At 42.0% G+C, this 27,411-nt stretch overlaps 2 protein-coding genes across 8 annotated transcripts; one reads left to right on the top strand and one right to left on the bottom strand.

Moving 5' to 3' along the window:
- Nucleotides 1–501: 501 nt before the first annotated feature.
- CBX3 (chromobox 3) lies at nucleotides 502–12,338 on the bottom strand. Of its 3 annotated transcripts, XM_072327859.1 has the most exons (6): nucleotides 11,643–11,753; nucleotides 10,343–10,393; nucleotides 6,283–6,425; nucleotides 4,270–4,435; nucleotides 2,790–2,884; nucleotides 502–1,167 (listed from the first exon to the last, which is right to left on the bottom strand). In XM_072327859.1, exons 2-6 carry the CDS (start codon nucleotides 10,364–10,366, stop codon nucleotides 1,041–1,043), a joined length of 555 nt encoding a protein of 184 aa, XP_072183960.1. In that variant the 5' UTR covers nucleotides 10,367–10,393; nucleotides 11,643–11,753; the 3' UTR covers nucleotides 502–1,040. The 3 variants fall into 3 exon arrangements, with proteins under 3 accessions (XP_072183960.1, XP_072183961.1, XP_072183962.1); XM_072327860.1 differs by lacking the exons at nucleotides 10,343–10,393; nucleotides 11,643–11,753 and adding an exon at nucleotides 12,197–12,338; XM_072327861.1 differs by lacking the exon at nucleotides 10,343–10,393 and having other exon boundaries at nucleotides 11,643–11,776.
- Nucleotides 11,814–25,736, top strand: HNRNPA2B1 (heterogeneous nuclear ribonucleoprotein A2/B1). 5 transcript variants are annotated; one of them, XR_011902777.1, is made up of 12 exons: nucleotides 11,814–12,002; nucleotides 15,178–15,288; nucleotides 16,075–16,221; nucleotides 17,759–17,969; nucleotides 18,285–18,386; nucleotides 18,467–18,547; nucleotides 18,954–19,016; nucleotides 19,406–19,525; nucleotides 19,763–19,885; nucleotides 20,579–20,661; nucleotides 21,991–22,121; nucleotides 22,933–25,736. XR_011902777.1 is itself a non-coding variant. In XM_072327857.1 (11 exons), exons 1-10 carry the CDS (start codon nucleotides 11,973–11,975, stop codon nucleotides 20,638–20,640), a joined length of 1,050 nt encoding a protein of 349 aa, XP_072183958.1. In that variant the 5' UTR covers nucleotides 11,814–11,972; the 3' UTR covers nucleotides 20,641–20,661; nucleotides 21,991–22,571. The 5 variants fall into 5 exon arrangements, 3 of the variants coding, with proteins under 3 accessions (XP_072183958.1, XP_072183957.1, XP_072183959.1); XR_011902778.1 differs by lacking the exon at nucleotides 11,814–12,002 and adding an exon at nucleotides 12,666–13,046 and having other exon boundaries at nucleotides 22,933–23,554; XM_072327857.1 differs by lacking the exon at nucleotides 22,933–25,736 and having other exon boundaries at nucleotides 21,991–22,571.
- The last annotated feature ends 1,675 nt before the right edge of the window (nucleotides 25,737–27,411 follow it).

Genomic DNA, 27,411 nt, shown 5'->3' with positions numbered 1-27,411 from the left:
AAAACATTACACTTGAAAGGCATAGAACTATGGAAGTAATTCTCAGGCCACTGCCCGAAGAGTAATTCTACCTGAACCATCCCATCACTTGTTACAGTATAGCTCCATATTAAGACCCAAAATTAAAGCAAAGGCTGACATGGTCAAGACACCAGGTATTTTCCAATACATCTGCAGAGGCCACTTGGCCTTGCGACCAGGAGCCATAGCCAGGCAGTACAGCTGCTACCTGTGCAACTTAAACAAGTACCCAGAGCACACGAATTTCACAGCCCAAAAACGTTGTCTCTTTCTGACTGAAAAGAAATAGTACACTTTACCAAAAAAAGAAGAGAATCAAAGCCTGATATTTGTCTGGTATTGTGATTACAGAGTAGCAATGGGGTAATATCAGTCTATCCCCAAAAGAACAACTTACAGTTAAATACATCATGAACTGAGAGCTTAACATATAAAAAGTTCAGAAATATCATACCGCTTCAAAAGAGTCACAGCCTATCATTATAAAGGAAGAATATAAAACTATTTTATTGACCACGGTTCACCAGTATTTACAATAAAGTAAACAATATACAGTCTGATAACATTCAAATTACTACAAAGTTAATTTTCACCTGGTCTTCTTGGGATCACGTGACCCCAAATACTAAAAAGAATGAATCTACAGGTGTAAAGGGGCTAGGTTTGGGTAAGGAAGATAACATGCACATCAACTGTATAGAAGACTACAAAACATCTGTGAGTTTGTTTAGACATTCGTTAAGATTCAATAATAGCCATGGAAGTTTATGAATGTTTTATAAAAGCTTTTACCTAATATGGAGGAAGTAGTAGTATCAAATGCTCTCCTGTGATAAATGAAACAAGTTGCAGAAAGCTTTTTTATTTACTTGCCGTTGATGCAAAACACACTACTTCAAAAAAATATCCAATTTGAATTTGGTTAGAATGTATGCTTCTCACATTGCTAATAAATCAAATTTCAGGTTGTAATATTCATATATATATATATATATATAAAAAAAAAGTGATGCAAACAATTATTGTGCTTCATCTTCAGGGCATGAATGCCAAGTTAGTCGTTCTTCATAAAAAGCAATTACGATCTGAGGACACTTCACGTTAGCTTCTTTGGCCAGCACCAGATCTGCCTCATCAGAGTCTTTCCTGATGTAGAAGGAAGAGAGATTAAAAAAAAAAGAAAGAGCATAATTATTAATTCAAGTAATTCACTTATATTCATATCAGGGCTCTTTATTTTAACATCAAATGGGTTTCAGGAAGAGTATGTTTCCATATAAATGTAGCAGCTCTTGATATATCGCAACATTACAAAAAAATATCAGCTAGAAATCAGTTTTCAATATGCTTTTCACTTTAGCTACAATGAATCTACTTGCTAACAATCAGATTTCACAGCTGATAGCTTCCTTCACAAGTTTCTATTCTAGGGGAAAACACTGTTCGAAAGAAATTATTCCTATAGTTATGAAATGCAGTACATAACGAAGTAAGTAAAACTTTGCTAATTTTACTTTTAAAGCATAACTGGAACTTCAAAGCAAGGCTTGCAAAACATAGTAGCATCAGTCTTCAGAGGTAGTATTTACATACAAATTGTATTAGAAGCTTATGCAAGTAACTTGCTGTCTATTATAATGCAATTTCTGATCCTGTCTCAGAGTAACAAAAACAACATTCCAATCTAACATGCTGCAGGCTCCTTTTAAAAGCGTATGCTGATTTTAGAAGTCAGCTCTATAACTACACATCTATCTTTGTTACCTAACCAACCTCAAACTAAAAAGAAAACGTTCCTTTCTTATGTTTTCCTCTGTGTTTTATTCTGCCAGTTATCACTGCAGAAATTCAGATAGTCATAATCCACATTTTCAAACTCCCCTCAGTTCTACATATTAAAGAGAATTTGAAGTCAGAAGGCAGACAACCTTTCCAAAGCACTGATCTTCAAGAGTCTAAGCACGCTGTGTGACAAACCAATTCTTCAGACACTGCTCAGTTTGACACTACTAAAGAAACTAGGCCTTCCTAAAAGGTTGTTGGAAACTATAATTCTTATTCCGGCACCATAGAAAATCAGACTCCAAGCAAATGTTAATTCATCCCATTATATTCTCAATGCTGGATAAAGAAAAAAATTATCCTGCTTTTCTACTGCAGAGACAAGATGTCTTCTGCTACCATTGTAGCTAACAGAACTGTTTTCCTCCTATCCTCCCAATAACACTAACTCCCCCCAGCACTTTTCCCTGTTACAGGCCCCTTATGACAAACTTCTCCTTCATATTGTTTGTCCTTCATTACAACTTCAGCTTCCTCCACTAGTTGTTTCCAACTCCCTGTCAACCTGGTTGCACACAAAACAGTAGACACTAAGTTTGGTTAAAAGGTTGGCTGCCTACCAGCTAGAATCTGCTTACGCAAAACATGTAAAACCAGAGTTCTACCTGGAATTTCCCTATCAAGAATGCTACTCAGATACCTCTTTTCCACACAAATGCCAGCCTTTCCATGTTTTATCTGAATATTTAACTTTCTAAATTCTATTTCTGTGACATCGAATTAAGAGAATCTAAAGTCATTTTGGGTTAGGAAGAAAAGGGGACTAATTTCTAACTAATTACACAAGTTTTGCTTTTGCAAGAACACAGGATTAATAAACAGACCACCAGCTTCTTTCTGTTTGCCGAAATAAAGTTGTTTCATTAGCTAAGTGCAACTACCAGCCCTCCCTCAATATGGATCAGAACTGTGGATGTGAGACTTACCATTTCATGAGGAACATAAGCTCTCCGCTGCTATCCGTAGCCCCAATTATTCTCTCAGGATCAAGACCCCTTGCAAACCCTCTCGGTTTATCAACCTATCGAGTAAGTTAAAAGATCATTATCTATCATTATCTAACTACCCTTTCATTCTGGCATTAGAGCTAGATATACACATTAATGTGTGTGTGTGAATCAGAACAACAAAATATAGCATTACACAATTATCAAAGCTACTGTTACATATAAAAGTTGTCTGAAGATGATATAAATTTTATATTTTTCCTGACTGATCTTCAGACCTAGTCATTCAGATGCAGAGTAACAGTGAAGGACTTTTACATCAGTGTTTTCTAGCAACTACTTCTGAAAACTCAACAGATGAATCAAGTGGTCTCAAATCCTTATAGCAGACAAACAAGCACGGCTACTGAGACCAACTGAACAGACAAAACAAAAAATGCACTCCTGGCAGTGGGCAAAACATGTTCTTTTCAGCAAAACAACAGACTTGGGCACTTAGGTTGGCTTAAGCCAACTGAGAAACTGCACCCACAGGGCACACCTCAGCTCTTCCCGGCTCACTGACATCACGCTGGTGGTACACAATATGACTGCTTGCTGTACTGTTGCCTCTAGTTTCAAAATACCCCTGTGAGACAGTGACCACTATCAAATCAGGTGAAGCCATATAATTAACTTCATGCAGAAACTAAAATATTATTTGTAGTATTTACCAATATTGCTTCTGATGCCTTCCAAGATCATCTAGTAATTGACAGCACACATCCAGCAGCTGTCTTCAATAAACCACTGATAATGACAACCAGCTTTGATTTATCTTGTTACAGTTTGAAAGTTTAGAGAGAAAAATGTGAACTCCTGAACATACTTTAATAAGTGCATTATTTTGCTCTTACTAGCACTAGGTTTACCATATTGTTTGCTCATTTAAATTGGAGGTGAAACCCAAACATTCGTGAGATAGTAGGTTTTCTTCAGCCACCCTTTCTACACCCTCCCTACCACCATGTCCAGTCCTAATTTAAGCAAGTGCTTGGTCTTCTCACTTAGCTATCTTCCCACTCACCTATTTCAAAATCATAGTTCATACAAAAGCCAGAACAGAACTTCTGCTTGTTCCATTCATGACCATTTTACTCTAACACAAACTGACCACGTTGTTCATTAGTAGCTCTCATCCAATCTTACTTCTGATTATTCAGCAAGAACCACAGAACAACGTCAGGGTTTCCAGTCATAAAAAGGAACAGTCAATCATCTTTTACCCACCATTACCCACTCATTAATCGCTATAAATCATTACACTTTCCAAACCACAGTTCCATTTGTGAGATTCTTAAGTTTAAAGACCATGGTTGTTCTAGTTCTCCAAGTCACAACAGGATTTTGGGGGTAGAGGGTTGGAGAGGTAGAAAGAAACAAAGGTGAAACAAAGTTTAGCACATGAACATATACTTACAGAATCACGTTTTTTCTTTGATTTACTATCATCAGATTCGCTATCTGACAGTGATTTTCTTTTCGCACCATCTGTTTTTTCTTTACCAGCTTTCTGAGAGTTCAGAAAAGCTTCAATAAGCTCTGGACAATCTAAGTTTTCTTCAGGCTCCCACGTGTTGTCAGCACTGAAACATACATACATTTATGTAAAACTAGGAAAAGAAGAGAAGCGTACAACTAGCTACATGGCTCACCCTAAGCAAGTCATTCTTGTCCTCAATACATAAGGTATCTTTCTTAAACTAAAGATGCTTCTCTAGCCATCTGCCTTAGCCTTTGTGTACTACATTTCATGACTGAATAAAGCAAGCTCTGCTATGCTGAAGAACACTGCTGAATTGTTCTTAAGCTTGAGATACAGAATAAGCAGCTCTTTTAGCTTCTATGATGTTGGTGGAAGCTAGAACATGCAACTCTCATCCTACCTGTATATTTAAACTGAATTCCTGGTTCCCCTAAAGCCTGACCATGCAAACAAGCTGTTTGATAAGAGCATAAACTAAGACTTCAGGAGAACGGAACATACACAATCCCTGCTAGAAATGATGTAAACGTATATACATCTTAGCTTCTATGTACCAGAAATGCTCTCAAACGTGTTATCTGAGCACTGAACTTTTTCTCACTCCTCCAGTTGTGGAGCTTTTGGACCTGGTCCAGAGGAGGGCCAAGAAAATTATCAAACGGCTGCAGCACCTCCCCTATGAAGGCAGATTGGAGGGAGCTGGGCTTGTTCATCCTGGAGAAGAGAAGGCTCAAGGAAGACCTAATAGCAGCCTTCCAATACTTAAAGGAAACTTAGAAACAGGAGGGAAATCAACTTCTTACAGGGGTAGAAAGTGATAGGAAAAGGGGGAACAGTTTTAATCTAAGAGGGGAGATTTAGATTAGATATCAGGGAAAACTCTTCACTGAGAGAGAGGTGATGCACTGGCACAGCTGCCCAGAGAAGCTGTGGATGCTCCATCCCTGGAGGAACTCAAGGCCAGGTTGGAGAGGGCCCTGGGCAACCTGAGCTAATGGGCAGCAGCCCACCCATGGCAGGGGGCTGGAACTGTGTGGGCCCTGAAGTCCCTTCCAACTCAAACCATGCTAATAGTCTGTAATTATATGAAAAAAAAGGCCCCATATCCAGAGCTGGGTACTGCAATTGTTCTAGAGAGCATCTATTTTGTTAAATAACATTTTATGCCGTCCATGAACGTTCCCTCCAACAATTAAGCACCTCATCAGAAGTCCTCAGCCACTAACTAATACTGCCACAGCGCTACTGCACAAACAGGATGCCTACCCATTATTTTCAGTTACCAAAACTTTAAGGTGCTAGAATGCAGAAGGTTGCTTTGGGAGATGTGTATATGTAACTACTAATGTTCAAATGCTAGGTTTTAACATTCAATGCATCCCCTTTTCTTGGCTGATGGAAGCACTGCTGTGCTTACAAAAGGCCTCAGAAAGAGACTGGTATGCCTAACGAAAGCAATCATGCCACAGAATTCCTTTTGTAAATTTATCTATTTCAAGAGCAACTCAAAAAAGCAAAGAACCCCTCCCCAAACCAAAACAAACTCACTGCTTCAGCACTGCCTACTGTTTAAAGCCCTGCAAACTTTATTTCTCAGAAATAACATTCATTCATCTGCGTATGAAAGTAAACCTATTTTATGACAACTGTCAGTCTAACATACCTTGATTGATATTGACACAAGCTACATCAAAGAGCAGCGGCAAAAGAACAGTCACTGAGGGCTTTGTACAAGTCTTGGAACATGACCAAGCACAAACCCTAAGCTACCTATCTTCAATTTTATTGTTATACTCGACTGCCCCACTTGAATAGACATTTATGCTGTCCTTCCCTTTCAGCTCTTTAAAGTGTATCCCCACCATCCAATCCCCCATCCACACAGTTATTTCAAATAAATGGTTAATATTTAGCATTGTACCAGAAAAAATAATGGTAATGCCTTACTCTGTAAATCCTTTCCACTTCAAGTAGTATTCCACCTTTCCATTCACAACACGTCTGTCCAGGACTTTCTCCACAACAAATTCTTCAGGCTCTGCCTCTTCAACTTTTTTACCTTTGCCATTTTGTTTCTTTCCCATTTTGTGCTACAAAAGAAATTCAGAATGCCATTATTCATTCTTTTGCTTTTACATCGTTACTTCACTGGCCAAATCCAACTTTGCTCAGTAAACAGCAAGGAATCATGTATTTATTCACACTAGAGCCAGAAGCTCAGACTCGTTTCACGTTAGTGCATGAAGTCAGGTAACCTGAGCAAGACATGGTCATATTTTGGGTTGGTTTTGGTTATTTTTTTCAGCCACTTAATGAGATACCCAACACAGAACACCAGTTTTGATAAAGGTGAAATATCTTTGTCCATACACTCAGTGTCTCCACTCCCCTTATAATTTAATGCTCAGAGTGCTACATGCTCAATATTTGTATCAAGCTTCTATGCGTTAACTCCGTGCCTGTGAAAAGGCAGAGGGGCAAGAAACAGCATGAGGCAGAAGTAAAGAAAAGTAATAAGGGAAAATGCATCAAACAGAAAAGGGGTGCTAATAATAATAATAATAATTAAAAAAAATATTAATGATAATAATAAAAAAAAGAAGGTGGTTACTACCTTTTCCAAAAAAAAAAAAGGCTGATGGGAGCAAAGTTTACAATGTAGCGCTACCATAAACAAAATATTCAATGATAATCGATAATTATTGAACAGGATGCATGCCAGGAGCAGCACACTACTGCAGTCCTTTCCCACTATCAGCCACGCACCGATGTAACTAACATTCAAAGGGATGTCAGAAAGGTGCAAACGTTAAGACAGCTACACTTAAGGTACAGCACTTAACAATGTAATTAAAATCTTGCTAATTTACAAAAAGTCAAGTGTTTTAAGTTTACATTTGATATACTTTAAATCATACTCTTCAAAGTTCTTTAAATAAATATTACATCCACATCATCCTCAAGGCATTCCCAGTTTAATAAGGCACAACTCAATATTGATAGAAGGACACCTTTCAGAATTTCCTTGTTTGCAATCTGGAAAAGGTCAGGACGTGTCTATAATCTTGTCGTATCCCATTTCTGGAGCACCAACGGACCGAAAGCGGTCTTATGGCCATTTTGGATTGCTCCTTATAGGAAAAAATTGTTAAAATGGCAGCCATAAATTAATGGGAACAGTATTAATCTCTGAGAGCGTACAGTCGCGCAGCACCTTAAAGCAGATAAAGCTACTTCCTCACTAATGCGCTCCCTACACGACAGAAACAGGCAAGCAGAAGTCATGGAGCACCTGCGTTTACTTCATGGCACTTTATTCTAGTCCTCTCTAGACTGAACGTGTGTTAGTTTGAGCATAATGCGAAGCAATTTGGAAACTGATTTGGAGGTTTTTGCAGAATTATTTCTCGATGTGGTAAAAGGAAGGGGAAAAAAAAGCGTCTGTCAGATGCAAAGAAAACTCTTCTTTTTCACAAAGCGAAGAAGCTGACCTGTCTTTCCAAGCCTATTTGTTGTGTTCTTCCTCTTTTGTTTTTTGCATTAACTTCTCCTCCCCCAAACACCCTTCCTTTTGTTAGCAACCAAGGTGCAAAAAAGCAAAAGGTTCGAGTTCCCCCTTCAAACAGCGAGTTTCCACATATGGTTACATCTTGTGCGACACTTGTTTTGAGTTGGGAATGGAGATGATTTAAAAACAGAGCACGTATTTCTATTTTGGTAATAACTACCTGCACATCCCAGGTGTATTTTGAACCCAGTATTCATGTCTGAGAAGTACCAACCACACTGGCTTTTTTTTTTGCCTCCACAGGGGAAAAAGAAAAAAGAATGCAGGACTGGAGGTAAATGAACACAAACATATGAAAACATCCAACTTGTCTATGAAGGCTGCTTACTGCAATAAATGAAAGCATTATAAAGAGAAATGAGATGAGGAAAACGGTGGGGGAGAGGGGAAAAAAAGGAGAAAAAAGATAGACTCACTATACCACGGCTAACAACATTCTAATTACTGGTGTTGAGACAAGTGGGCTACAAGTGGAACATCTCCATCTGTGCTCTCCGCTGGACTAAAAACCCTTTGGTTCAATGGAAGGCTGTTTTCTGATAACTGTTCTCAGCTTCGGTCATTCTCATCACCTAAACGGTTTGGACCTCTGTATCCAATTAACTTTTATTTAAAAGAAACACCAACTCTCTAGGATTGTAGATATCTACATCATCTTCCACAGAAGAAAATGAATATTACAGGATCTGATCCTTTATCTCAAAGGCCAGTAAGCAATAACAAAGTCAAGGCTGTGTTGCTTTTTGCTCTGAATATTAGAGGTTTCGCTACATCTTCTGATTAATGCTACTTTCCAAGCACTTCCTCAGCCTATTTAACCTACTAAAATAATATCTGACAGCAGAGCCTGAAGAAATACTGAAGAATGGTTAACTCCTGAGATTATACAAACCAGTGTAAATCTCAGCCTGGAGGTGAATGTAGCAGCTGACCCAGAATGAAGGGCAGAAATGTCCACCAGATCACTGAAGCTCCCTCCTTTAGGATTACCCATTCTAAACCTTATTATGGGCATCTAAGCACTGGATGCTCATCTGTGGCTTGTTTCCCATCCTGCATTCAGAAGTCACATCCGACAGACAGAGATGGCTTTCAATGGGTAATGACTCTTTCTTTGAGGGGCAATACTAGAACAGAGACATGACGTTGCGATGGAGTGTTACACGATACAAGAGGTAACAAAAGCAGAATTACAGTTCCAGAGCTACGCTACTCCCAATATATCTAAGTTTTGCATTCAAATATGCAATGAAGCAGAATTAGTTACGGTTCCCATGGGAACCATAACTGATTTTCCTGACCTGCAGCAAAATTCTGAACATAATATCAAAAATACTGCAGTTGCAGACTCTTTCCCCTCCCTGAGGCCCTCCCTGGGCTGCTAACTGCTCCTCTTCCTCAGATTAGGGAAATGTGGACAATCAATTACTAACAGAAAGTTCAGACATTCATCTTGATGTAATCTTTAGAACGGTTTGCCATCATATCGTGTCAAATAAGCACTGCACTTCGAAGCCAGGAGTTAATAAAGAGTTTTTAATGTGCCTCAATCTGGGTCAATTAGCAACCATTTTAGTAATTTAAGAACGGGCCTTTTGAGTGCATGATAAGTCCGTTGTTCTGCTATCCAAATGTCCAATTGTATCCACGCATCCTGCTTCAACCTCAGATGCATCTCATGCTATATTCCTTCAGTTCTTCCACACACACACATATATGTGTATATATATTTAAATATATATTTATATATAAAGTAAGTAGTCGAATGGCAATTAAAATTATTTCTCCAGCAACCAACTGCCTTTAGAAGTTCATATTTTAACGTCAAGCAAAGCTTTACAGGGACTTGAGAACCATGAATGCGTCATTAAAATAGATCAGGAGGGGTTGACATCTGATAATTTCTGCTCCTATGGAATTCAAATAAACTGTTATTTGGTAAAAAGAAAAAGATAATAATGATTAATAATAATTTCAAAGGGCATCGTAACTACACCACATCATATCCCAGTAATGGTATTTTTCTTCTGTAAGGACCGCCTTTTCTCAATTTGTTCTTCTATTCCTCTGAATAGACTAGGAGAAATCAAATGAATACATGATTTTACTTATTTTTTACATAAACGATGAATTACATGGTATCCTGAAAGGAGGCTAAAAAAAATCCTTAGTGCTTTCTACAACAGGACAGACGAAATAGTGCACAGTCCTTGATTTTTTGTATTCCCCAACAAGTCTCTGTAGAAATGGCAGATTTGTTAAAGCCAAAGAGAATGTCCTTTCTAGTAGCCTTACTTTCTGGACCTGAAATTTTGGTCAGAAAAATGCTGGGGAGGGGAGATGTGGATGTATCTTTTTAAATGGAGATGCCAAGTTATTAAGTTTGAAGAAAAATATGTTGATTAAATCCTTACATACTTTAGGTGTGCGTGAACTTACCAATGTAGTTTTATTGGAGGCCATTTTTATTGCAGACTTGCAGAGCTTTTACTAGAAAAATGCATGACAATTAAAAGGAAGTTTACGTTACTCAAAGAAAGGCATCCCAATACAACATGGTCCTTGTTCCAACCCCCATGTATTCACGGCATAGAACATTTACAGAATGGATTAACTCCAGGACAAGAAGCAGCTTACTGCTTTGTCCGGCATAACCCAGTAACACACCTTTACCTAGTCAGGGTAAATAGTGACAAAGTGGTAGATGGGGTGGAAAAAAGGTTTTTCCAAGGCCTTCTAAGGCACGGAGACGTTTGTAGGGAAAAGGGGGAGGACCATCAGGGATGCTTATTTCCTTAAACCCAACAGAACAGGAGCTCAGATTCCAGCAGTTAACTAAAATATATAGCTTTAGACGTATTAACTGTGGATCTGGCGGGGAGCTGCTACACATCTGTAGTGTAACAGAGCACCCACCGCTTTCAAAACTGCGGATATTTCTTTTAATACATAACGCTGCCCTCCGATTCTCAAGTTTGCACGAATTAAGGCCCTGCACCGACGTGAGCTCGGCTAAGCTGCACACACTACGTTTACCCTAGGCAAGCGAGTCCAACACCATCCATCCCCTTCACCACCACACCTCTCACACCGACCACCTCCGTAAGCACGTATCGTCCCTGCCCCGTTCCAACTACAAAACTTGGATCGCACACAGGCCCGGGCACGGCACTCAGACGGCCCTGCAAGGCCCGAGGGCTCAGCCCCCCGCCCAGCGCCCCGCTATGGGAGGCCCCGGCAGCCCCTCGCCAGGCGGCGGAAAGGGCCGAGCGGGAGCTCCTCGCGTCCCCGTCGGAAAGAAAAGAGAAAGGGGAAAGAAACCACAAGAACACCCGAGATACCACCCCCCCCCCCAAAGGAACGGAGCCCCACGGGCCGCCGGGAGGGAAGGAGGGAGGGAGAGAAGGAGGAGGAAGGGGGGGGGGGGGGGAGAGCGCCTCGCCATGCCCGCGCCCCCCCGCTCCGCCACGTTTCCCCGCCGCGGAGGCCGCCCCGGGCGCAGGCAGGCGGCTTTGTCTGCCCGGCCCGGCCCCGCCGCCCACCCGCTCTCCCTCCTCCCTTCCTTCCCGCGGGGCCCTCTCGCCATGCCCACTCCTCCCGCGGCCGCCGCGCTACGGGGTGTATGTGGGGGGGGGATCGGCCGCACCCCGCGCTCCATCCCCGCGTCGGCGGGGAGCAAACGGGGGAGTGGGGAGTGCCGCCGAGGCGAGGAAAGAAGGGGAAAAAGAAGGATACAGACTTCACTGCCGCTCGGCCGCGCCGCTCCCCCGTCTCCTCCCGGCTCTCGCCCTGCGCGCTCTGAGCGGCGGCGGCAGCGGCGGCATCCGAGGGGCTGGGGGGGGAGGGGAGGGGGCGGGGAGCGGCGCGGGGCGGGCCGGGCCGGGCGGGCGGCGCGGGGCGGGCCGGGCCGAGCCGAGCGCGCCGGCGGCTGACGGGGCAGAGCGCACGACGCCGCCTACGCGCCAGCTGCAACCTCCTCCCGTCGTCGCCGCCAGCACAGGAGGGGGCCAAGACGTCTGTCCCACGGGGGGCGAGCGCAGGACCGCGCCAGGCGTCCAAACGGAGGAAGATGCCTCGCGGCGACAGAGAAAGCGACTGGGTGAGGGCGGCCAGCGGGCCGCGGGCGGCCGCCGCCATCATGGCCGCCACCGCGAGGGCGGGAGAGAGGGCCCGGCTGGGGGACGGGCGGGAAAGGCCTTTATTGGCGGCTGCCGGAGAGCCGTGCGGGGCCGAAGGGAGAGAGAAAGCGGGAGTCCCGGCGCCGTGTCGCTGCTGCAGAGCCGCGGCACTCACCCTTTCTCGCCGCGCGTGAGAGGAAAGGGGAGGGCGGGAGGAAGGCGAGCGCTGCGTGGCTGCCGGCGGAACGCGGCCGAACCGCGACCGGGCCCGCCGCTCTCCGCCGGGCACAACTCCAGGTTATCGCTTCCTCCCGCCTGGGCGGAGGGGAGGGGGGAACCGCGGCGCTGCGTTGTGCCGTGCTCCCGCCCGCGGAGGGCGGTGGGGGGTGCGGGGCCGCTGCGGCTAATTATAACCCCGCACTACGAGGTGCAGCCTTCGGCAATTTCCGGAGAGAGGAAAAAAAAAGAAAGGAACGCTGTGCCAGCGACGCTCGGGCCGCTTCGGATCCGCTCGGGCACGTATTGGAGAGCTCTTCCGCTGTCGGAAATTGCCGAGCGGGTTGGGGGAGTCGGTGAGCTCTGCGTCTTTTTTTTCCGGAAATTGCCGAGCTTGAGCCGATCGCCGGTTTCGTCGGTGTCGGCTGATTCCGGAAATCGCCGAAGCGAGCCGAACGGGCTGGCCTTTCTGTTTCGGCTGTTTCCGGCGACTGGCGAAGCGGATAAGCTCGGCGAGGACGGCTCGTTCGGCTCATTTCGGAGACGGCCATTAGTAACGGCGTCGATGACTTTTTATTAGGTGACAAAAACACAGAGGGGTATCGCACGGAGCCGCTGCCCCTCGGGACCGATTTAGGCTCTAGATCCGAGCTGTTTTTTTAATTAAAGCCCGGAGGCGCGGCCAGGTGGAGGAGGAGGAGGGCGCTCGTAGTGCGCGGAGCTGAATTTCAAATTACGTAACAGCTGCGGCAGCCATTGCTGAGGGCCGTGCGCTGCGCCGGGCAGGGACTGGCACCATGAAGAACATGGTACGTGTGGGGAGCGGTCCGGAGCTCAGTTTGAAGGGGATAGTGCTCTCTTTATTTGTAGGGGTTTTGTTTTTGCGGATCTGAGGGTTAGCAGAGGAGCGTGGCCGAGCTCGGTCTGCGCGGGCCCGGGAGGCGCTGCGGCTGTTGGGCCGCTGTGCGCGGGGGAGGGCAGCGGCGGGGGAGGAAGGTTCTGGAAGCGGTGGTTGGTGCTGGGTTGCTCCTGAGGGGCGGCGGATACCGCGGTTCCAGCGGGGGCGGGTTAGGTCTTGTAAGGTGGCTCTGGAGTAGGTCGCTCTCTAGGCACGACGATGGAGATGGGTGGAAGCGCGGCCCGGGGCGCGCCGTTGCCGGTAATGGCGGCAGGAGGGGGAGGGGGAAAATGGCGGCGCCGAGAGCGGCGGGGGAGGGGGGAGCGGGAGGCCGCGCCTGCAAGCTGATACCCTGCGTTTGGCTGTGCGGCAGGTGGCTTCTGCGCAGCCCTCAGGGCTCGCGTGGCGCTGGTGGGCGGTCGGCGGGGATCGGTTTCCCGGCAGTTGTCCTTCCCGCCGCGCTCCCTGGAGGCGGCGGCTCTGGGCGCCATTTTGCTCCCTGGCTGCGGGGCTGCTCTGCTGATAGCCGCCACATGGCGGAGCCGCCGCCGCCTCCCCGCTCTCTCCCTGGGCGTCAGGCGGCGGGGCGGGCCGGCCTCGGGCTGGGGCGCGGCGGGCTGAAGGAGGAGCAGCAACGTGCTGGGGTTCCCGCCCGGCTCCTGACCGAAGATGCTGGGGTGCTGCTAAGATTTTCACTCGCAGTCCGTCCCTGCCTTAAAACGGGCTGCGGTGGTTTTTCTTCTGGTTTCTGTATTGAGAGCGGAGGGAAGAGGCAGCGGGTTGCGTTTAGTGAAGGGTTTTCGTCAAATATCAAGAAAGGACTGCAGTTCAAATAGTTTCTAATTGTGCATGTTGCAACTGCAGCGTAATGCAGGTATCGCAGGCAGCTGGGCCCTGGCCGGGGTTTTGGTTAGAGACTCACAACTAACGCGTGTAAGACAGTGCCTGCTTTTGGAGCCTGTGGAGCAGCATTTAGCGTATTTTCATATGGTGTTCTTCATTTGTCCCTATCAATACACATATTGCCGCATCCTGACCTGTGCATACGCCTACCTTTTGCTTTGGCTAGAGCACATAGTCGTCTGGCAGTAGTACATGATTGATGTGTGATGTATGAACTTCCAGCTGTTGTGTTTATCCTCAACGTCTGGTACATGTTTGCTCTTTAAAAGCAAATGCAGTTATTATGGATAGCCTGGCTTCCAACATGTAGCTTTAATTCAAGTCTTGAATGCAGCATCCTTTCCCCTATTCTATTCAAAAGATGCTATGAAGGGAAGCTTTATAGAATACGGGTTTGTTGTGTCAAAACTATCCTGCCTAATTTTTCCCACCTGTACATCAAGGGGCAGCATTAGCTTCTTTCTATTTCTTCAAAGAGAAACTACTTTTGGGTATAATGGTTGTAAGTAATGTTGAGATAACTGTTCTGAAACAGCATACTTTGGGGGTGGAAAAGAAAATGACAACGGTTGTTGGATTTCTTCTTAAGTACTTGGGGATTGAAGGCTGTTGGTTTCTACGTTATAATTACTGCATACAAAAGAAATATCTTGTTATTGGCCTTGGGCTTTTTTTAATGATTTACTTATCAGAGCAGAGATTTCTGCTGAATGAGCTCAATGAAGATCTATGGAGCTCATACACTTAAAGGGAAACATGAGGAATTCTTTCCACTTGGTTTTGATGTTGCTGATGCTGGTAGGGGACGCATTCACTACTAATTCCCGTGTTGCTGGATCCAAGATAATTTACAGCTATTCCAGCGTACTTCATTTGAATAATGATAAAATCTGAGTCAGTGACCTGGAACATTTTAACTCTTATTGTTTTATTTCTTAATGGTTTGTGTAAATAGCTTGATAGTATTGATGTACAGTAATTTGAATTATATATTTTTAAAGTAAATGATATCTGGAATAGAATCAGATAGTATGAACGGATTCTTGTTTCCTGTTGTGAGGATGCTTTGTTTGGAGCGCTGTTCTTTATCTAATGCAGTCATAAAAAGTTTTATATTAATCTAAGCTTCTCTGTGATAGAGGGAAAAGGAGCAGTTCCGCAAGCTGTTCATTGGCGGCTTAAGCTTTGAAACAACAGAGGAAAGCTTGAGGAATTACTACGAGCAATGGGGCAAGCTTACAGATTGCGTGGTAAGTTTGGCATGCTAATGCACAATGATAATGTAGAATGTGTAAAAATTATAGTAAGGAGATCTGTTTGTTTAAAGCCTTAACATGAGAGAAAAATTAATGCTAAGTTTTAAGTTCCTGCAGTTAGTTCATACTTATCAGTTCTTCAAAGCTATATGCAGATTTTCTCTTGAACACTGCTGATAAATTTCAGCTTGTTTCCAGTAAAATTGCTCAGATTATCTCTAACTGCTGATTACAGCTGTTCAAAATTAACTTGGGTGTCATTGCTTGAAATGCATTGGGGAGTACTAAGTGCACTACTGCTTCAGCATCTGTGTAACCAGTAACCTTTGGAAGAAAGCTTCTGCTTTGGTAAACAGCCCTGTTGAAGCTAGAGATGGGCGGCTTTCTGCAGCCTGTGATTTTTGTATACTTGTTACATCTACTGTGGAAGTTGTTCCACCAGTCTTGTTTTTGGAACAGTAAATATGTATTTCATAACCTGCATTTAAAGAGTGTGGTTTTCAGGGAGGTAGAAACAAATGCTTGATTTTTAGAGAAAGATATATGTATATAAACATGAATCGTTGTGACTGAGTACTTTCTGAGTTACTGGCAGGGTATTAGGGGACAATAGTACTCTGAATTTCTCTGATGCCATGTGGATGCGGCTCATGTATTTGGTCAGTCAGTATAGCTTGCTGTTTCACATGTAACTACTTGAATTAGGTTCTCCAAATGTTGTTGCTGTTCAGTTAAACATGAGACATGTAGAAGTGATTTAAATTCGTTCACTGTTTTTAGGTAATGCGGGATCCTGCAAGCAAAAGATCAAGGGGGTTTGGTTTTGTGACATTCTCCTCGATGGCTGAAGTTGATGCAGCCATGGCTGCAAGACCTCACACAATTGATGGAAGGGTGGTGGAGCCTAAGAGAGCTGTGGCTAGAGAGGTAAGCATAGGACTGAAAGCAGATACTTTTCATGCTTTGAGAGACTACTCTGTTCTGGTTATGCATTTGTACTTCAATCTGTCTCTGTTTAAATTCAGTGAAAGGGTGTGTTTGGGACACTGCTAACACATTTTTAGTCTGTTCACTGACTTATTACTATGGTAATTATTACTCTGGTTATGAATCATGTCTGCAAGGGATGTAAACTGGGGTCTGAAAGTGTTCTTAGCTGTAATGTGTTGGATGTCTGTAATTATGCAAATTCTAGACCATCTCTTCTCTGGGATCGTTGTTAAACTCAACTTAATGCTATTAGAACTCAATTTAACTTTTATTAATCTTTTGAATATTTCTGCAAACTCTTCGACAAGTGATAAAAATAAAGAACACACTATTGGAAACTGTGCTTTCCTTCCAATGGTAGTGATTAAAATCAGCATAAGATCAGTCATGTTTCTGATCCTTGCACATTTGATTTTAAAATTCAGGCTATACATTAGATGGGCACACAGTAAAACAGTATACCTGGGTTACTGTAGCACTGACATAATTGAGCAGGTTAATTCATGTTCTCTGCACTGTTGGAGCTCTGGGAGGATTTAACCACTTCAAGCACAAGGTCTGACCCAAATTTTTAATGTTCTTTGGTTAATGAACTGCTACTGAGTGAGATTTTTTTGTGGTAATTTCCATTTTCCCCAACCTAGAAGTGGTACCTTTGTTAACAGTCCCAGTTTTCATTCAGTTTCCAGAAGAATGCAGCATTGATTAACACTTGGAAAAACATAACTGTAAGAAAGCAGGGCATGTGCATACTGTTTATACACACAAAGCTATTAGTGGGCATTAGGGATAAATCCTTCCTACCTAGTGCAGCTCCTTAAATGTTACGCTCAAAACACATTTTTGTTTTCAGTTTTTTGAGAAAGGAATGTGGAGGGTTATATTTATTTTAGTGCAGAGCTGTGGATATGCTGTAATTAAAGGAGCTTTGCTATTAAATGGAACGCAGTCTTCACTGCTGTCAGAGAGGTGGACAGAGGAAGTTAATTCATTTTTGTTTTAAGTTAACTAAAGCATGGGGGGTTTTTGTTTGTTATTAAGGAGTTGTTCAAACAGTTGGTCTCTAAATTTGCTTTTATTTACTTTCAAACATTTTATTATACATCATAGAAGCACAGAAAAGCTTGGGTTGGAAGGGACTTCAAGGATCATCAAGCTCTAACCCTGCTGCCATAGGCAGGGCCACCAGCTTCCGTATCCAGTAGTAAACCAGGCTGGCCTTGAACACTTTCAGGATGGGGCATCCACAGCCTCTTCCCCCCCCAGTCATTTTTCAGTGCATTTAAACTTTCACGTGGGTTTGGGGATGACAACTATTACCCCCTTCCACCCCGTAAAGAGGTTTTATGAACATGCACTGAAAGAAGTCAACCTCAGTGTCTGAAAAGCTTAGTATTCCATTCTTGAAATCCTGAAAGAAAATGATTTACTAAATTGCTTTTCTCTGAGGTAATTTAGAGAATTCTTTTAATAGGAATCTGGAAAACCTGGTGCTCATGTTACTGTGAAAAAACTATTTGTTGGTGGTATTAAAGAGGACACCGAGGAGCACCACCTTCGTGACTACTTCGAGGAATATGGAAAAATTGACACTATTGAAATCATTACTGACAGACAGTCTGGTAAAAAGAGGGGGTTTGGATTTGTTACATTTGATGACCATGATCCTGTGGATAAAATTGTATGTAAGTAATCTTCATCTTGCTGCTTTATTTTGATAATGTTGATGCTTGCAGTCACGGTACTTGTGTGAAGTTAAATGTAAATGAGGTAGGTAATAGGAATACTTAAGTGAATGTAATATGATAGTTACGGTGAATTGTGGGGAATGGGTATTTTAAGTAATTAATGAAATCTATTTTAGTATTTATAATTTTTAAAATAACAGTAGGGAGTGTTTATGGGCCAGTTTGGGAATGACTGCATTTTTGATAGCTTGAGATTCTTGTTGCCAGATCAGTACTTATATGCTCACCATGTTTTGTTTTGTGTGGTCACAGTGCAGAAGTATCACACCATTAATGGCCACAATGCAGAAGTAAGGAAAGCCCTCTCTAGACAGGAAATGCAGGAAGTTCAAAATTCTCGGAGTGGGAGAGGAGGTACGTGCACTTAATGCCTTGTACTTTGGTTTTGTGCACTTTCCATGGTTTTGCTGCTCACAAATGTTACATCGTTACAGGGAACTTCGGTTTTGGTGATGCCCGTGGAGGTGGCGGCAACTTTGGACCAGGACCTGGTAGCAATTTCAGAGGGGGAGCTGGTAAGACAGGCATGTTTGTAGCATTTTGTTGGTTGGTTTACATCATCCTTCAGGTTCTGGGTAATAGTAAGCTACTACTGTTTAATTTTGGTGAGAAATTCACCTACTGCTTCTCTGTAGTTAGGCGCAGCACTCAGGAGTTCTGCGGTGAGGGGTTTCTTTCTTGAACAAGTGAATTACATATAAGTAAACCAAGCTAGCTATGTTCAAAGCTAACTTTACAAATGCAGGAAAGTAGGTAGTGTAGAGGAATAGTAGATAATGTTTTTTCATGTACATTTTATCCAAAATCAAGCTTGTGTACTTCAGCAGTCTGTGAGATTTGGGTCTTAAGGTCATATGGTTTAGCTAAAAATTTGTTTGCTATAGGTGGATTGTAATGCATGTATATTTTTTCCTCCAACAGATGGGTATGGGAGTGGCCGTGGGTTTGGTGATGGGTATAATGGATATGGCGGAGGGCCTGGAGGTAAGTTTGTTTCTGTTAGTATTTTTACTTTTTTTCTCTCACTTAGAACTGTTTATACATTCATTTACTGTTCATGTAAAGCTTTCAAAGTGCCATGAGTATTTAACTGGCTTTAAGAAACACATGAAACTCTTGGCTCACATTATAGCTGGTGTGGGAAATGGTGTGGTTATGTCTTGAACAGCCATGCCGTTCTCTTCAGAATAGATGCTTTTAGGCAGTCTGGGTAGTGGGTTTTGGTCACAGTTCAGTTAGGATGGGAGTTGGATGTTCTGAAAACTCCTACCCTTTTCCTTCCCTTGTAGACTTCTCAAGAGAAAAATATCTTGTGTAGAACTTGGTTACCTTCTACACTGGAGAGTTTATTTTAAAGGATTATATTGTCATAGGTGGCAACTTCGGTGGCAGTCCCGGTTATGGAGGAGGAAGAGGAGGATATGGTGGAGGAGGACCTGGATATGGCAACCAGGGTGGGGGCTATGGAGGTGGCTATGACAACTATGGAGGAGGTAACTTACTAGCATGAAATGATCAAGATTCAGTTGTAAATTAGCGCAAATCATGACATTTGGGAGGTGTGTGGTAGAGTAAGCAAGCTCAGTCTTATAAATGGAATGAAAAAGCAGCTGATTTCACCTGCTGCTGGACTTACATGTATGATTTTGTTTTTTAATTGTACAAATAATGAGAATGCTGTGAACACTGTAGCTCATCCAGATGTGTCTATTCTTGTATTGATAATTCAGGCAATTATGGAAGTGGAAATTACAATGACTTTGGAAACTACAACCAGCAGCCTTCCAATTATGGTCCAATGAAGAGTGGAAATTTTGGTGGCAGCAGGAACATGGGGGGACCATATGGTGGAGGTATGTCTGCATATCCTTTGGAGCGACACTGGGCAAGCTTCGGTCCTTTAGGGAGGTGGGAGGGTGATGGACAGGTAAAAATTGCTAGCTTCTAGAGCAGATGCACAATACCCATGTTTGTTCTGTGTATTATATGAGTTGGCTGCAGTTCTTTGTTGCTCTCAGGACTGCAAAGTTTGTTTGGGGGAAAGCAGTACCCCTCTGCCTCTTTCCCCTCTAGTTATTTAAAAAAAACATCTTGCAGATTCCAATTAGTAAGGACTTAAAGCACATCTTGTAACATCCACTAAACTTACTGGGATTTCTCCTATTCCTTTCTTGTTCTAAAGTCACCTTTTTCTGTCATTTTCTGCTTTTTAAATGTAATTTAATATAGTGTATAAAACTTATGGAACGGAAACTGAAACAAGAAAGCCTTTCTTGTAAGGTGCAAATAAATAAGCCTCGCAGTGAGGCTCAAAGCTATGCAGTGCATCAAATTACATGTGGCCCTTCTTGAGTCTTTTAAGACTTCAGCGTGTAGTTGTTGTGACTCTTCCTGGGCACTAGTAAGAGAACTTAGTGAAGTGTTAAAAGCTGGATACGCCATCTCTGAAAGTGAACTGGACGTTAATTTTGATAGAGTAGTCAGAAGTATTCTGAGATTGAAGGGCAAAGCCTTAACTGCTGTTTCTCACTTTGTTGTAATTGTAGGAAACTATGGTCCCGGTGGCAGTGGAGGAAGTGGTGGATATGGAGGGAGAAGCCGTTACTGAGCTTCTGCAAGCTTGCCATGGGTAAGTATGTTTTTAAGTGCTAAAATTGCAGTGATTCGTGAGAGTAGCTGCAGGAGTTAAAAGTTTTTTTAGGATGTTATCTTTCCTATAAAAAATGGTTAGCTGAATAATTTCATAACCTATTTTTTTACTCTTTACTTCTGTTGAAACAGGCTTCACTGTATAAATAGGAGAGGATGAGAGCCCAGAGGTAACAGAACAGCTTCAGGTTATGGAAATAACAATGTTAAGGAAACACTTATCTCAGTCATGCATAAATATGCAGTGGTATGGCAGAAGACACCAGAGCAGATGCAGAGAGCCATTTTGTGAATGGATTTGGATTATTTAATAACATTACCTTACTGTGGAGGAAGGATTGTAAAAATGCCTTTGAGACAGTTTCTTAGCTTTTTAATTGTTGTTTCTTTTTAGTGGTCTTTGTAAGTGTAGAAGCATTCCTTTGATAATGTTAAATTTGTAAGTTTCAGGTGACATGTGAAACCTTTTTTAAGATTTTTCTCAAAGTTTTGAAAAGCTATTAGCCAGGATCATGGTGTAATAAGACATAACGTTTTCCTTTTAAAAATTTAAGTGCGTGTGTAGAGTTAAGAAGCTGTTGTACATTTATGATTTAATAAAATAATTCTAAAGGAAATATTGTGTAATTTTAGATTTTTTTTTTAACGTTGTAAAATAAGGAAAGGAGTGGGTAGCATAAGGTCCCACTAATAATACAAAGCTATTGTTGTACGTGTAAAATTAAATGCTGGTCAGAAAAAAAAAAAGTATGTTGTCTTTAAATGATCAGGTTTAAAGTATCTAGATAACTTAAGGGGTATCTCTGCAAGGAGAAACACCTTTTTAGATCTTTTAGATGCTGCTTCTTCAATGGCAAGGAAAGGAAATATCCCCAGCGAGGTACTCTTCCAGGGACACAGGTCTAGTACAAGAGAACTCTTGAAAACGTCACTAAGTTCAGCCAGTCTTAAAAAGCTGCGCTGTATTTCTGCAAAGCTTTAACTACAATAGTTGTATAAGGATGCCAACGAAGGCTGAGGGAGTAGAGCAAACTTAGTTCTAAGCTTCAGTTAAACTTCTTTAGGTAAGATCTTATTTACTTTTTTCCTTTCTTAATGTTCCAAAACTGAGAAACTAATACTATGTGACAGTATTCTTTCAGTTATATAGTAATTGTTATTATGTAGTTTAACATAGCAATGAATTGTGTTAACAATTATCAACTGAAGAGAAATATGTGAAACCTGTTTTCTTGTATTAAATTTTCTACATACAAATTTTTTTGTTAATTTCAGCTACTTAACATATTTTTTTCCTACTGGAATCTAGCTATGATATGAATCCTGGACAAGCATAGACTGCTGCCACTGTACTCTGCTACAGTTGAACAAATGAGACCTGCAAGTGTCCATTAGTAAAGCTTTGCAAGGGTTCCATCCCTGGTGTTGGTAGTTAAAATGGTAGGTCACATGTTAATTAAATCATACAACTTTATTTATGCATCCTGCAACATTTTATTTTTTCTTGGGAGACTATGCGTTATGGTGGTTGCAAGGTAATGCAATGAAGGTAGCGCTGTGCTGTTGAAAATGAACTGTGTTGTTATGTGTCTTGTCTGCTGTAATCTATAACGCGTTTCATCCTGAAGGTTCCCAAGTAACTTTAGACTGTTTACGTGTAAGGAAAAAAAAAAAATTGCACCACAGAATTCATCTGCCTCTGTGAAGGAATGTGTCGTCCATTCTTGTAACTGCATAAGCAGTTCTTTAGGAGGAGAAGTGAAAGCTTCGAATGAAACTGCAGGTGGTATTGTATGAGTGTACGATGTCATGGCCTAAATTGGAATTTGGCTAGAATGATGAGGTTTCCACCATTTTTTATAGTTCTTGCAGCTAATAAACCTTAGTGCCAAATTCAGTCAGCCTTACTCTCATTGCATTGAATGTTTGATCCTCAAATTAACGAAAATTTGCCAAGTAATGAGTCATCGGAGTAAGGGTGGCGTACTCTATACGATCTGGTTTTTAAACAAAGACCCACAAAACATTAAAAGAAAAGCCCACATCCTAATTCCAAAGTTCCATCGCTTTTGACAGGCTAATAACTGAAGAACGTGGACTCAGCTAACGACAGTCCTGTTCCTTTTGTGTTAGACACACCAGTGAACTGCTTATACTTCTTTTTTTAAAATGGCTGAAGTTCCCCTATTGGTAATTTGGTTTAGACATATGTGATAAACTTCTTCAGATACACTTTTTTTTTCTTTGGCAGGAAGGTGCCATGCTGCAGGTAACTAATGAAGAAGTGGTCAACCACAGAAACGCTTCAAGAAATAAGAAATTCTGTATCATCAGAAAATAGTTGTTTTTGCTGCCTTCATTAAAAACCTAGTGGTTAAATGAATACTGATAAAATATCACAAGTAGTACAGCTCCCTGTAATGCTGGGTTTTTTTAAATGGTAGTGATAATTGTCTTGTAAACATTTCGAATAAAAACTCAGATTCGTTAGGAGAAACCAATTACTAATGTTAAAATAGCAGACATTCTGTGAGCTGAAGGTTTAACTACATATTTTTATAACTTTCATAGCTTTAAAATAAAGTATTTTTTTATACCAAAGTAGTTCTAGTGTAATGCTTAATAAAATTTAGTACGTGTCTAACATTAAATAATGTCGATGTGCAGCTTTTAGAACCTTCGAAATGTGCCATTTTGAGGTGGATTTAAAACCAAATTTACTTGGCAAGTGCGTGCACAGAACTTGTACCTCTGAACGTGGGCATCTGTTCTCTGTTGGGAGAAACAGTGCTGCAGACAAAGCCAGCTGATTTTTTTTTGCTCTTGGATGCAATGTTTTCAAACAGCTATCTGGCTCTTTTCTTACTGACTTCAAAACAAAAAGAAATAAACAAAAACCAACCCCAACCAAACCAAAACCTCCTCCTTTCCCATTAATGCAACTTAGCACCTACACCTGTTCATCGGTAGCTTTATCCTTCTTACCTATAAAGAGCTTTTAGTGTCAACAGAGAAAGACTGAATGGAAAGTAGACTTCGTGCTGTATCAGAACCATATTACTGATGGTTGCATCTTCAAACAACAGTCGTGAGCTTGGGAAAGCTCCAGTTGCGAATGTATTTGAGGGAAGTTGCCTGTTACTTGCTTACATCGTTTATCCTAAACTTGAAATGTCTGTGCCTGGTTTCAGTAGAATCATGTATTTAACCTTTATAATAACCCCTAAAAACACTATTTAAGGATTTAAAATGACTGCTTCTTTTTTTTTTTGGTATGTTAAGTTGAACTTTGAAATATTTGCATAGGTATCCAGTGGGCTGCAATGGAAGCAGGAAATGAAGATGCGCAAAATCTGCTTTACTTTCCTCTTTCCAACAGAACGAGTTGACAACTTGACTAGGAATTTGCCTTTTTTCCATGAACTTTAGATATAGTTAATGGACGTTTTTCCTTACAGTTGGCAGGTCGACATTCAGATCACACAATTGCAAAAAATACTTGAGAAGGAAGTATAATAATAACCTCTCTGCTTGATATTTACGCTCTTTCAATAGTTTCACATCTACTTCATTCGCATGGAAAATGTATGTTGTTTTGATCCACTGGTAATGGGGATGGGAGTCTTTCTTGGGGGGCAGTGGTGGCATGCAAAACCAAACTTACGGGGTGTTTGAAGTCTTGAAAGCTTGTTGTTCTACTGTTAAACTTCTTTGACATTGTTTTTCATGGTACATAATTACAAATTAAAGCGAGATAGTCACGATGTTGGCTGATGAGTTCGGTGACAGAAGCTACCATCTTGAGTCAACCTAATGCTGAAAACCAGCAATTCTGAACAAAAACTACAGGGATCAATTACTGCTCCTTAATTTTCAGTTCATGTGTGGTTTTTTAATTTATGAGAAGTAGGTTTTTATGTCCCTCTGTTGCCTTCCTTTGAAAACAGAGTAATGCTGTGGTTCAGGTATGTTGCAGTGTCATAAGAAACAGAAGATGAGGTTGTCAATTACAGGCCCAGCTTGCCTCAGCAAGCCCTTGATCTGCAGCAATGATGTGATAGACAACGTAAATTGTTGCTAACTGTTGTGGGAGGAATAGATGCACACTGCGTGATTGAAGTACAGTGGACTGACTGACATGTACAAAGATAAATCAGTGTTGGTACTGGCTACTCAGGCTCTGTTCTCTGTCATATACAATGAATTTAATTTGCTTTCCCTACGACTTCAAGTGTTGAAAAGCATTTAGGAAATGAGAGGAATTGCATTTAGTACTGTGTTATACTGGGGGGGAGGGAAGGGGGAAGAGTGCATTCTTTAGTTTTGATGACTGTACATGAAACCATGTTACTTGGGTAGTGGGGGGGAGGTGGTGAAGCCAAACAGAAAAGCAAAACTTAATGCCTGTAAAGAGTTCTGTCAGCTGAGCTTGTTTTGGTAATTCAACCACACTGGAGAAAGGGGGGAGCTTGCTGAGAACATAAGGAAGCAGTATGCTCGCGCCCTGTACCTTCAGTGTTTTGACTGGTTTCCCAAGCAGTGTGTGTGATGCAAGTGAAATCCTCTAATGGTTGTGTTATGCTTTTCTTTTGGAGGAGATGATAAATTCTCCTTCACACAGTTATACTGGCAGAAATGCGTAGGATCTTTACCTGGGAAACCCCCTTACTATTACATTCATCTGTTTTGCCACAAGTTGTACTGCCCCTTTTAACAGTTGTCCTCTTGCTTTGCAGCTCTTAGGCCTATTTGCATTACAGCAGCAGTTTGAGTGGTAGCCCTTAAGGGTAAGGGAGGAGCTCATAGTCTGCCGTATAGGGTGGCTGTGGACAAATTCCTATGAAGTTGTTGTTCTCATACAATTTTTCACCTGTGATTATCTTTTTTTCCTCTCCTTGCATACTTGATCAGTTTCTAGGTATTAGATGATGATTTCTCATAGCCTGTGTCATCACTGAAGCTGCACTGCGTTTGCACAGTACACCACAGTAATAAAAGTTCACACAGCTGCATGTGTTATCTTGATACCTGATTATCTAATAAATACATACTGGTAGTGGGTGTCCTGGTGTCTCATTTATAGGCCTTTTTATACTCTGTTCTCAAGACTGTTGCTATGGAAAATAGGTAAAGCTCTAAACTGCCACTGTGCTGGGTGTCTTTTGGAACAAAGGTACCGAGTTCTTCAAACTGAAGCGGATAGTGACAAAGCAACTGCCTCACATCTTCCCTCTTCAAGTTTCGTAGCCCTGTTGTTCACATGTAAAACTAGACTCTGAGCTTTGTAGAGAAAACCTGTAAAAATGTGCTTCTAAAGAAAAGGGGATCTATTGAATAAAACCATGACCTGAAACTAAAGCTGCATTTTGTTGCAGTACTGCTAGTGCTCAGCCAAAGCATGTGTGGTATTAAGGGAGACTGCTGTGTTCTATGGGGGTTGCTTGCAGCATTCCTGTCCGTTTGATGTCCTCTTCTGTAATGCTGAGGAAATTGCATTCTAATAAAGTACTAAGCCTGTGTTTTACCTTATAAATACTCTGTGGTGCCTGTAAGTGTTGCTATCAGTAGTAGCAAGGAACACACTTCCTACTTTTTTAGACAGCAGAGTAATGCATCCTATTATATCCATGGCAACTACAACAGATCCAAAGAGCACAATAACACTATTGGATAGAGCAAATTCTCAGCTACAGAACCTTTTCAGTCACCACCAGTGTTTTTGCTAACATGAAAGCCTGCAGTGCTCCACTCATAGCACCAATGGAGGTGTCCCACTGTCAGTACTGCTGAAACACTGCCTCACTGTACTCACGTTCACTGTGATTTCCATAAACAGCAAGCACTGATAGTATGAAGTAGAGGTGCATCTTCCCCATGGAGGAACTGAATTCCACACTTCAGCTGCACTCATATGTCAGATGTCATTATGTCAAACTACCCCTCTGCTGCTGACAAATACAATGGAATATTATATATAGAAGATTCAACCTACACTGCCATGCCACCAACATCCACCTCTGACATCACAGGCCAATATAGCAGAAACAGAAGGCATTACTTTTTGAGCAACCCTCATACATAAGTTTGGAGACACAAAACCTGTTAAGTTCTACCAAGAAAAATCTGTTAGGAGTTCCCTGCCTTGTGACAGTCATTTCAACTTGAAAGTCTTCTTCAGCAATGCTATCATTGCTACCTGGGTTCCCAGTGAGACGAATGAACCTGGAGACACAAGTAGTTAATGGGGATGGGATGAGCTGAGAGTAACTTAACACTACTTTCAATCTGCAATATTAAGAAGTAATGGAACCAGATGGAAGGGGGGCTTCATTTTGTATGCATCATCTGTTGAACGCTGCTTTTGATTAATAGTACCTGAAATAGGTCCAAAATGCTGCTCTCTTTTCCAACGTGTACCCAGAATTCACCACATAACTGTTAGCCAGCTGGACACGGGCTTTACTTTATTATTAAATGGCTTTACAACTGGGCTTCTCAAAGGAAAAGTAGAACATCACTTTCTGAACAAATACAAAGCACAGTATCTCAGAAGTACATAAAGTCACAGTGAATCTGAACTGAAGATGAACTTCAGCTACCCAAGTATCACAAATGCTAGAATGTCTAAAGGTCTCCACTATACTTACTGGGAGCTCAGGTAACAGAAGAAAGTCTTGCCATATCCCTCCTAGGGAGTATCTGCACACTAGGCCACTGATAGTCTGTGAGA

This window comes from Excalfactoria chinensis, chromosome 2 (genome assembly GCF_039878825.1).
Source record: "Excalfactoria chinensis isolate bCotChi1 chromosome 2, bCotChi1.hap2, whole genome shotgun sequence".
Lineage (NCBI taxonomy): Eukaryota > Metazoa > Chordata > Aves > Galliformes > Phasianidae > Excalfactoria > Excalfactoria chinensis.
Note: the sequence above shows the minus strand (reverse complement) of the source record. Positions and strands in the feature narration are given on the sequence as shown.

Excerpts from the sequence above, each read along its gene's own strand:
- CBX3 (XM_072327859.1), bottom strand. The coding sequence starts at position 10,366 with ATGGCCTCCAATAAAACTACATTG. Across the intron at positions 2,885-4,269 it reads CAAAGAAAAAACGTGATTCT|GTTGATAAACCGAGAGGGTT; the intron begins GTAAGTATATGT and ends CTTACTCGATAG. Across the intron at positions 1,168-2,789 it reads CTTATGTTCCTCATGAAATG|GAAAGACTCTGATGAGGCAG; the intron begins GTAAGTCTCACA and ends CTTCTACATCAG.
- HNRNPA2B1 (XM_072327857.1), top strand. The coding sequence starts at position 11,973 with ATGCCTCGCGGCGACAGAGAAAGCGACTGG. Across the intron at positions 16,222-17,758 it reads AGAGAGCTGTGGCTAGAGAG|GAATCTGGAAAACCTGGTGC; the intron begins GTAAGCATAGGA and ends TTCTTTTAATAG. Across the intron at positions 19,017-19,405 it reads ATATGGCGGAGGGCCTGGAG|GTGGCAACTTCGGTGGCAGT; the intron begins GTAAGTTTGTTT and ends ATATTGTCATAG.